Source organism: Octopus sinensis, linkage group LG7 (genome assembly GCF_006345805.1).
Source record: "Octopus sinensis linkage group LG7, ASM634580v1, whole genome shotgun sequence".
NCBI classification, from domain to species: Eukaryota; Metazoa; Mollusca; class Cephalopoda; order Octopoda; family Octopodidae; genus Octopus; species Octopus sinensis.
In genome coordinates, this window is record NC_043003.1 from 110,736,288 (window position 1) to 110,748,787 (window position 12,500).

The 12,500-nt window shown below is 32.1% G+C and overlaps 1 protein-coding gene across 5 annotated transcripts in view; it reads right to left on the reverse strand.

Moving 5' to 3' along the window:
• Positions 1–12,500, reverse strand: part of LOC115214515 (gamma-aminobutyric acid type B receptor subunit 2-like) — a 1,118,481-nt gene that overhangs the window by 403,939 nt on the left and 702,042 nt on the right. For all 5 annotated transcript variants that reach the window (XR_005000211.1, XM_036505132.1, XM_036505133.1 and 2 more), the window contains one exon: positions 1,370–1,430. Coding sequence is in view for 4 of the 5 variants with exons in the window: in XM_036505132.1 (XP_036361025.1) it covers positions 1,370–1,430 (61 nt within the window). In the remaining variant the exon portion in view is untranslated. The remainder of the gene's footprint in view (positions 1–1,369; positions 1,431–12,500) is intronic.

The following is a 12,500-nucleotide window of genomic DNA, read 5'->3' on the forward strand; positions in this document are numbered from 1 at the left end:
TTCTATGTTTCTGACGAAGAGATCCGCTCGAAACGTTAAATCCTTTTTCTTTCTTTCCTCTCCTGAGTGTCCAATAAATTAAATAAAATTAAGTTATCCACTACAATTGTTTCTTGTCACTTCTAAGGACATTCATCAGGTGGTTTTCAGACCTTCTATTCAATTTTAAATTATGACTTCATAATTTAAAATTGAATAGAAGGTCTGAAAACCACCTGATGAATGTCCTTAGAAGTGACAAGAAACAATTGTAGTGGATAACTTAATTTTATTTAATTTATATAAATTTTTTTATGTATTGGATTAAGTCTTTCTTTGTTTGATTTGCAAAATAGTGGTTTTGTCTCTAATTAATATTATATAATATTTTACTATAAAATTGGATTCAATCCTAAATCTGATTTTTCCCTGCAAATTTGGATTTATTCCCTAATATTTATTATTATTATATATATATATATATATATAACTTAATTTATAAGTATATGACGACGCATAAATATATCATGTGTCTATCCTTGTATATGCATGAGTGTGCTAGCGTACAAGATATTTTTAAGGTTAGCGTAGGATGTAGAGGTTTGCCCGTGTACGGCTATATGTATGTGTGTGTGTGAGGGAGACGCTACGTGTGTGTGTGTGTGTGACTCTAAACGTATATCGTATTCATTTATTTGTAGGTGTATCAAATGCATTCCTAATGCGTCAAGAAGAAAACTATCAATATATTTTAAATCACTATATCGTAACATTTCCTTCAAATCGTACCACCGTCTCTTACTTCAATACGTTTCTCTTTAACATTATAATTCAGATTTGTATGCAAATGTGAATGAATATGTGTGTGCTTATGTGCGTGTGTTTATGTTCGTGAACACACACACACACATTCGTGCGCACGCACACATACACAGACATATTTATACGGTAACACATCTATGAATACGTGTTTGCTCATGTATGTAGACACGTAAGAATATTCATATGCTTGTTTGAGTGTATGAGAGAAATAAGGTGAAAATTATGTATTGATCGATTTGGATTAGTATTTACTCTACAATATTTTAACTACTTTCTTATGTATACACACAGACATATAACATCAATACACACACACACGATTATTTATACTCACAAACTTACATTCATACATAGAAACGGGTATACATCAACATATATACAAATCATAATCTGATTCACCTAAAACAACAAATGTATACTTAAACAAAGATGATATTCTCATATCCTGTTATTATCTTTTCATAAATCTGAATGTGAGTTAGATATGCCAGCCTGTTGTTTTCATGAGTGAATAAATAATATACCATAATTCCCTGTATAATATTTGAAATATTGATTTCCCACTTACCTTGAAATTGTTCAAAGAGAATACCGCCTACTCGATCTCCTCTGTTGAAACGGACGGTTCCCTGGAAAAGTGAAATAGTATATTTTTGTAGAGGTTTGTTGTGAATATGTGGTTGATATAGTGATTAATTTACCTCACACTTTCAACAAATATGTTTGAGCGACAAGCTCAGTTAATTTTTATATACCTTCCCATATACAGATATTATATTGCATTTAGCAGCAACCCATAAATGGAAGAAACAACTGAGAATGGATCGAGGACAGTTCTTGAAGTTTTACTCCTTCACTGGACTATCAGATTACAATAACCATATGCCTCACTTTACAGAAGAATTACATACGACTTTCGGCTAATGACACGAAAGAACGATACCTTTGCCATGCAAAATCCTTCAAGACAATTAGAGAGCAAAAGACCAACGTCATTTGAACTTCAAGTCCTGGAGAATCAAGTAAGTGAACTCTATAGTGTATAGTGGAACATTCCAAAAGAAGCGTCATCTTACTCCCGATACATGAACGTAAGACACCATTAACTTTTATAATATTGGCTCTCAACGGGTCATATGAGTTTCTGTGGTACACTCAGAAAAGAAGTGTATATTTGGGATCCACGTCATTTTTCCATACATGTGTATCTTTTTAAAACCAGTATTCTACATGCTATTGTATAAAACTTCATCTACTTCCCCATTTAACAGCTATAAATTACAAGGGTCATACATAAATTTTAATTGGACATTTTTATCGCAGGAAACAGCTGGTGCTTTTTCCCTAGCGTTTTACAAAGTTTGATATGTCCCCGGCCACTGAAATATGCTCCCTCAGAGATTGCTATTGCAATCCTATACAAGTGAATACATGGAAAACAAAATAGAAATTTTGAATGAAATATCCATAAAAAAAAAACTGTTAAACATCAAATGGCTATTGGCGTTCACCCGAAGAAATTAATTGAGAAATATTGCTTTAACAGGAAAACAGAAATATACCGTTGCAGCCACTGGAACATTTAATAGCACATTTAAAATTATTACATATTAATAATGTTGGGTGATAATTAAATTTTTAACAAAATAAAAATGTAACGAGACAGATGCGTCGCGCGGTGTCTATTATATCGACCAATCATCATACTAAATGTTTACAAATAAGAACAAGGTTCATTTATTGCCTAATGGATATCGGCTTTATTGAGACATCGTTACCAACTCACCGCTTTTGTCTAAATGATCAGAGGGGTATACATGACAATCTGAATTAGTACAAATATGAATACAGTATTTGAAATTCTGTGAAGTGTTCAATGAAATTTCGTTGAATTTTGAAAGCCTATAACGCATACATTCACATACGCACACAGTCACATACAAACACACACACATACAGTTATGTATGTATATGCACGTACACGTGTATACATGTAAGTGTGTAAATGTTCAGCATCTGCTTCAATATAAGTGCCTGTCTAAGTACCTATATAAACACATGCATACACACACACACACACATACATAGATACATTATTCATAAATAATGAATATTGAGAAACTTAAGAGATATGAAATAAATCGTTATTAAACGTGGAACTCAAACGAGATAAATCTATAAGTAATAGCGTATAGAGTATCGTATACAGTCTCACATATCTGCAACTACTACTGAGGTGTATTACCATCAAACCAAAGCTATATTTTGAATATCTGTATATATTTCAGCTTTGTTCTCATCTGAGTGAATGTACCCAGCTTATGACATTTTTCCATAAAATTGTATCATTTTAAAACCACTATTATACATGCCATTGTAGAAACATCTAATTTTTGCATTTAACAGCTATATAATATAATATAATATAATATAATATAATATATATATATATATATACATATATATGTTTGTATGTGTATACGTATATATATATATATATATATATATATATATATATATATATATATATATATATGGATAGATATATATGTATACATATATACTTATATATATATATGTATGTGTTTGTATATATGTGCGCCTGTGTGTATGCGTGCATGTGTGTCTTGTGTATATGCGTGTGAGTGTATGTATGTGTAGATATTTGTAGTGTGAAAGCCTGTATTTCCGGATGCTCATTCTATTCAGCAGCACGAGATATATTCAAAATTATTTCCATATACAACATTATTTAATTGAAATGCACAATATAGAACCGTCTTTGCCAATAAATATATATGGTATTGGATAAGAATACTTTTCTTTAACCAAGAAGTGGAACAGAATATCTTGTTATTTTCTGTATCATTCAGCGATCATTTACGTTCTTTTCGTGTGAAACTTCTTGCTCTTTCAGAGTAATTAAGTGATACAATTGTATATAGTTGAGGTAATATTGAAAATATTTTACAATAATGCATATATATATATGTATATATATATACATGTGTATAGATACTTATTTATACATATACAAATATATATACATACATACACACACATATATATATACATGCATATATACATGCATACATATATATACACATACATTCATATATATACATATATATATATATATTATATATATATATATATATATATATATATATGCGTATACAGATATAGATATAGATAATAATATTATATACACACGTATATAAACGTATGCCTCAACGTGCGTATTCAAATATACATAGGGAGATAGATCTAAATATGAGTTTGTGTGGATGTGTGGATGTATTTATACACCCACGTACATATTTGTATACGTATCTGAATTTTGAATATTTCATTCCAATATGTATTAACCCAGAATCCTCGCTTATTTTGCACCACCTTTGAACACCGCGGTCGTAATGAAAAACGTATAATTTGAATTATCATTCAAGTGATAATATTTACCATTCTAAATATGTAATCCTTATTTCTTTTGAAATTATAGCAGTTAAAATTACGCTCATGAAATGAGATTTTATTTTCTTTCCTTGCATTTCAACATGCAATGGGACATTTTTTTTATATTTCAAATCATTCTAAACTAAATGAAAGAAAACATAAATTTCCCTGTATGAAACCTTGAGAGATATTCCCCAAAAGTCCTTCTTAAATATATGTGTACATTATAAAAATATATTTTATGTATAGAAAGAATTAACTGTCTGTAGTTGACATGGATCTTCCATTGGCATCAATATATGCACATTCTGACGTGTCACGTGTGAAAATTTAAATACCTGAATAAATTAACATCCATAAGACCAATTTAATATGAGAATATTTTTCGCTTAAACCATTGCATTGCTTAGCATGACTTGGCAAATTGTAGCTATTATCCATTATAAGTCTGACGTTCATTTCAACGTTTCATTTGCCGATATACGAGGTTACGGCATAGTACACCAAACCGATATCGTTTCTCTCACAGTGAGTAATGTCATCATAATTACAGACACAGTCATACAGAATTGTAATACATGTATGTGTATTACTGCTTGTTGTTTATGTCAAGTTGTGGAGGCGCAATGGCCCAGTGGTTAGGGCTGCGGACTCGCGGTCATAGGATCGCGGTTTCGATTCCCAGATCGGGCGTTGTGAGCGTTTATTGAGCAAAAACACCTAAAGCTCCACGAGGCTCCGGCAGGGGATGGTGGTGATCCCTGCTGTACTCTTTCACCACAACTTTCTCTCACTCTTACTTCCTGTTTCTGTTGTACCTATATTTCAAAGAGCCGGCCTTGTCACTCTCTGTGTCACGCTGAATATCCCCGAGAACTACGTTAAGGGTACACGTGTCTGTGGAGTGCTCAGCCACTTACACGTTAATTTCACGAGCAGGCTGTTCCGTTGATTCGGATCAACCGGAATCCTCGTCGTCGTAACTGACGGAGTGCTTCCTTCCTTATGTCAAGTCATATATGAAATTATTGGGGCGTCATAAATTCATCGTTATACAATATTATTTGAATTAACCCGAAAATATTTGTATCGTAGTGATACATTTTTGTTTGTTTCGTAGTTATATAACCTTCCGTTTATAGCTTCTGAAATTTACATAAATGTTTCCTCTTTGCAAAACTTGCCAGGCAGAGGAGATCGTGAAAACTATTGACATCAGCTTCTCTTTAATTTTACTGACGGACACTAGTTGACACAAACGGAGATATCACTCTATTGTCTCTGACTCAGGGAAAGGGTATTTAAGTTTTCTGCTTATGCGTGGAAATTATATAAGCTCCTGGCTGCTACACCTAGGCGCTAGTCTTCTGGTCCACGCTCGATGGAATTTCGTCTTTACCTAATGCATCTAGCAGAGATAATGCATCAAGTTTTGCCAGCAGCTTAGTGACACTAATCACCCAGAAGATTCAGCATGCCTTAAGCGATAATGCATTGGGCAAAACTCACATCAATTAGTGGTACAGCCACTTCAAACATGGCAGTGTCTCAGAGGAGTGCGAGGCACGCTCGCGCAGGCCATCCACAAACTGAATTGATGAGCCGATTGAGCGTTTTCTGTGAATAGTCATGGAAGACTGTTGTGTAACAACCCAAGAAATTACAAACTAATGGGAATAAGCACATAATAAGTACATTCCATTTTAATTCAAAATTTGTGCGCACGGAAAGTATCGGTTAAATGCCTCCTTAAGGTGTTGGTAGAGCATCTGAAGCATATCTGCGTGGAAATCAAGCAGGGCATGTTTACCGTGCAAACCAAGACTCAGATTTCATGAAGTCACTAAGAATAAAACAAGAGGTTATATATGTCCGCTTGATGCGTTCTGTGAAAGCAAAAATCTAAAACGTGCACATTACACGTCTGTACTCTAGGCGTAACAGCCGGGAATTGACAATGCATAATAGCTGGAAATGTTCCACACATACGCCGGATGAGTGATGTAACCTCCTACCTAAGGGATTTTTCCCACGCAGAAAAGATGGAAAGAGAGAGAGAATATAATTGCGTCCACTAAGATAACTTACGATAAGGAAAAAGTGAATGAAAAGAAAAGGAAAAAGTAACGCGTTACATTTAAAATTTATGCATAAAATCCAAGGCTGCGAATGCACACATAAAATATACATATATAGTCCCTTAAGCAAATACATATGTACAATAGTAACAAACATGTAAACATGTATACAAATATACAGATAAGCATATATATATATATATATATTATATTAAATTAATATAATTTTAATATAATATAATATAATATTTTACTATAAAATTGGATTCAATCCTAAATCTGATTTTTCCCTGTAAGTTTGGATTTATTCCCTAATATTTTATTATTAATTTATATATATATATATATATATATAATATATATATATATATATATATATATATATATATATATATATATATATATATATATATAGTATATATCTACATATATATAGGTTAGCAAACGTATACATAGTATAACCTATATACGCACACGAAAACGAACGACCTTTTTACTGGAATATTGAATATTAAAATAATGAAACTTTAAATTGCGGATCGAACAAAATCAATAATATAATCAAATAATATAATATAAATATTGGCCCCGGCGAGATTTAAATCCGAAAAGTGACTGCTGAAAATCGCAAAAAAGTTTTGCTAAGCTCATTAAAGCAATGCCATCACCTTCAATGATAACAAAAATGATAAATAAATTCAATGGAAGTAATTAACTAAATGAAAATAATAAAAATAATAAAATTATGATAAAGAATAAAATAAAGTGAAACAAATCCATTCTGACGTTCGATGTCTCTGAAAATACATTTTGGTCGACTCTAAGTACGAATTATCTATACAAGACTTAAGCGATTGTAAAAGGGCTTTTAAGATGTACAATGAAAATCAAAATTGTAAGGTATATTGTGGGCTAAATATCAGTCAAACGGCTCAAAAAGTTGCATTTAAAAGTAACGATTACACAATAAAATAACATAAAATAAAATAATAAACGTTTGTAAGTAGTCGAAGGTGTTCTTGAAGGTCGAAAAATATAAAATATAAAATGTAAAATGTAAAAACTACATTATACAAAAGTGATGCTTTTAGGTTGAACAACAAATTTCAAATGCGAAAGTCAATTATACCTCGTGGCATGTCTGCTGGAATTCAAAAGCTCCCGTCTTTGGTTCAATGTTTATTCAACCTAGAACAGGATGAAGAGCTTTTCGGTTAGGCACAAATTGCACCTCATAGGTCGTGTATATGTTCGATGCTTATACAGTGCAGCTTTCTCCAAGATTGTCCAGCTTATAATTAAAGGACAGGTACCATTTACTTTTAAATGCCAGACATGCTTGGCAAAACACGTTGCTGTACTATTTCCGGTGTATTGAAATGAATTTCGAATGGGAACATGATCTACTGCTAAAGGAATTTGCCGTAGCCCCTTATATGTTTGTAATCTTGTGAGCCGTCTATCTACCGTATCTCTATAAACAATTCCTTTCTGTAAACGAATTCCTGCTAACGGATTTTGATTTTTACAATTGCAATTTTTTAGTTCTTTCCGACACTATGGTTCTTTCTAATAGTTTTCGTATTTAAGGAACAATGAAAAGAAACTAATTTCAAAGGTGTATCTAACAATGTAAGTTGTTTATCTTATACATAGAAACTTTATTTTGTTCCATTCTCACTCTAAACATGCCTACGAACGGGAACGTGAAACTCTGAAAGGCAGTATATTTGTGAGGTTTTGCAGTTTTTATCATAATAGTATTCTACCTCCGCTATTTGAGTACTATCTTTTGTTACCTTGTATTACATTTATGTGCTTACTTTGGTATATATATTCGTAAGATATTATATATATATATATATATATATATATTATATATATATATATTATATATATATACATATGCATACATGATAGGTAAATTAGTTTGGCGTCTGAAGGACAGCAATACAACTTTCAAGCTGGAATGGTCCATATTGTCGGTGTCCTTTCCTTTTGATAAGGGCAGAAAACTTTGTGGCATCTGTAACTCCGAACTTTTTTATATTTTGTTCGCCAAAGTCCCTTTAATAAATACAATCGTCGAGAGGTCATACAGGTGCATGCACTGGCGAAAATAGACCTTTCACTCATATGTATAATGATTAATATAGATAACCCCTTGAATTTTAATTAATATAACTTCTTTTTTTATATATGTCACCCCCATAGTCATAAAAAAGTTTTTTATACTTTCAAAGAACTACTACCCAATCCAGTGAGGTTGTTGCCTTAGTCCCTCTACCTCGCCCCTCTTTCTCTCTCTATTTCCCTCTTTCTATAGTAAGCACAATCAAACACACAGACACAACCTCTCACCTCACCACTGTCTGTTTTCTGACATCTACCAATCCACATACACAATCACGCATACACATACATACACACACACATTAATGTAGTTATATACAGTCACACACACAGGCACTCATTCACAAAAGCCACCATTCATATGACCTGCACCCTTTTACCTTCCTATTCTTTTGCCTCTCTCCTCCAACTTCGTTTGAACCTTTGAACCTTTAGAACCTTCTAGATTCTTCTACTTTCAACCACTTTGACGTCACTCCTTATAAAGGAATATTTTAAAGAGACACACTCATTACCGCTATGGGCTCCGTGTGAACAATCATCTGAAAGTTTTTTGTGCATTTTGATGTTGACATAAGTTCCTTGCTTTTCCTGATGTGAAAGCGGCATAATGTACTGCTTATTCCTCGCAATTAGGAATATGCAGCCTTCGAAACATATGTCGAAAATAAAGGAATTTTGTTAATTCGTCGTTCAGCTCCATTCTTTCATTGAATCTACGTCCCCAAGTACGTAACTTCCAATAGTTCATATTTCGTCTTCACAAATAGAAAGTGTGGAGACGTAGATTCAATGTGTTCTTCATTCAAAGAGGTCTTGTGATGTGAATGAAAATTTGAGATTGTAGTGGTAGTGTTAAGAGGATAGAGAGGAGAGAATAAATGTGTATGTCAAAATGAAGAGAGAGGTCAAAGGAAAAGTGAGACAAGGAAGAGGAAAGAAAGATGAAGAGAAAATGAAAAAAAAAGTATTAGAAAGTAAAAATATATAGAAAAGTGAGTGTTGTTGGTGGTCATTTTATTTAATGCCCACACCCACACATACACACAGATATATATAAACACATGAACACACAACTCGTGCTCAAAGAAATATGGATAATTAGTATTCTCCAAGGTGAAATATTCAAGGCAACATTGTCAGGCTACTTGGAATAAAAATCTAAAAGCAGTTAGCCAGCTGCATACATACCTATACATAAATATATACTTTTGTATATGCAGATATATGTGTGTGCGTATGCTTGTGTGTTTGTGTGTATGTGAGTGTATATAGAAGGAGAATAAAGAAAAATAGAGTGGAATATATGTATATACATCTCGATCAAATATTTAATATATATATATATATATGGATAGACAGATAAGATAGATAGTTCGAGAAAGAGATAGACAGACTGACAGGTAGATAGAAATATAGAAAAACAGACAGATATGGAAAGGGAGTTATGGTAGAGAGAGAGAGAGATGTCAGTCAAGTGATATGAAATTAATGCTTTTTGAAATAGTCTTAGTGTCAGGAACTAAATGAAATCTATTCCACAAGGAGACTCACATAATCTCAACGTGGTTGCGTAAATATGAATCTGCTTGTCACCTTAACGATCCCAGGACACGACCGGAATAATTAATGTCTAATACGTGTAGTGAACACCTTTCATTGGATCCATTCATCACGTCAATACTATTAACGTTTCGATGATAATGATTAATCGGGTAAATGAATATATATTCCAACAAAAGCTGGGAACTTAAATTGAAAACAAAGAATGCGCAAGTGCAGAGTGGAACCAAGACAAAGACAAGGGGTAAACGACAACATTTCAAATACATAAATGTAATTTCTTCTAAAACTATTTGTAATACAAGTACATTAGTTTATTTCACTGAACACTCATACCTGTCTTGTCTTTTATTTATCCAACCATTGTATTATGTAGAATATTTAGCTGTGAAATTGCATAAATCTCGTTAGGTTTCTTATACATCTTGTGTAAAGTGCATGGGTTTGTTTCAGCAGTAACCCTTGAATGGTAGTTACACGCATAGACATAATACTAACAATACTGGCAAAGATTTTGCGGTAATACAACATAAACAAAGGACGAAATTACACCATGTCATTTACCCGTATACATATACACCACTCTGTCTCTCTCTCTCTCTCTCTCTCTCTCTCTCTCCTCTCTCTATATATAGATATTATATATATAGATATATATATATATATATATATATGTATATGTGTGAGTGTGTGTCCGTATGTGTGTGTATTTGTATTCAACAATCGATATTATGCTCACGGCAATTCCCCTTTTAGCTTTCTAAAGATCCCACTCCACTCATTTGATGGGCATACATACATTTTCCGTGAAGGGAAAGCCAGTCTTTAGCAGGGTTTCCATTTACAGCTGAATGGACTGGAGGTAGCTGCAAAGGAACTGTTTTGCTCACTAACACAACAAATAGCTAATAGAGTAAACATTACTTACAATTTATCGATCATAAGTGGAGCACTCTAACCGCTATGTCACGCATCCGCCATGCATATGTGTTTGTGTCAGTGTACATTTACATAATTATGAGTGCATGCATATACATCTATATTATACATGGAAATACGTCTCTATGAAAGTATCTATCTATCTATCTATCTATCTATCTATCTATCTATCTATCTATCTATCTATCTATCTATCTATCTATCTATCTCTCTATCTCTCTATCTCTCTCTCTTATATATATATATATATATATAATAATATAATTGGGCTGGTATTTCTGAATGTCGGTGTGGGGTGAGCAATTCTTTGCTGAACCCTTTTTATTAGTATATATATATATATATATATATAATATATATATGTGTGTATGTGTTGTGTGTGTGTGGCAGGTATGCATATATATATACTTGTTATGAAATATATATCAATTCAGAACGTCTACTGTGGTTTCACTACGTATGTGGTTATATCTATTTTATTGTATCTCGGTTTGGAAAATAATACCTTGTTGGTGAATATGAATACATGTCTTTCTGTATGTTTGTCCTTCTACATATAGATATTGTGTTGACTACCTTCTTACATAAGAAATATTTTAAATTGTATTTCCGTTAGAAATAATTTTACGTAATTTATGCTCAACTTTATCGTAAATCTTTCAAATTTTCATATGCTTGAACATAACGTCTAAGAAACATATGCATAGAATTTGTGCCCAATGTTTCCTTTGTGATTTTGTGACGCTCAAGGTAGTCTTTTTCCGCTTGTAGAATTATATGTTAATAGAAAGTTTTATGTATTACAGAGCTACCACTCTCTAGTTTGCCAAACCTTATGATTCATATTTTCTAGGACATTTAGTATTAAATACGAAAGGTAAAACATTGGATGCTTCATGAGTCTACCTGTGGACCGACTGTTAATATCTTAAAAATCTGAATAGAAATGAATATCGAATGTAAATAAATGATGAATAATAATGAATAAATAATATTCTTCAGAGGCATACATCGTTTATCGTGCGTCAGTTTCAGACGAGACTAAATCAATGTAGCCGAAACGAATAGCCTAAATTTTATTGATCGTACGGACAGTCCTGTTTCGAAACAGCAATAATATAAAATGATTAAATTTTAGCATGAATATCATTATCAGACAATACGTTCGCGCTATTTACGACCAGTGAACAATATTCGGATTTAGGTAGATTAAATGCTAATAAAAATGTGAACTTTTAAATGTAATTAGAACACATACTAAATATAAATTTATGTCACATGATTCAGTATGTACGTACGCATGCATGTATATGAATGCATGTATATATGTAAGTGAGTGAATATTATGATTATGTGTATAAAGTATATATAGATGTATATGTTTGTATGTATATATATGTATGTATATATATATACTATTATATATATATATATATATATATATATATATTTATATATATATATATATATATATATATATATTATATATATATATGATAAATATATTAATTAGAGACAAACCACTATTTT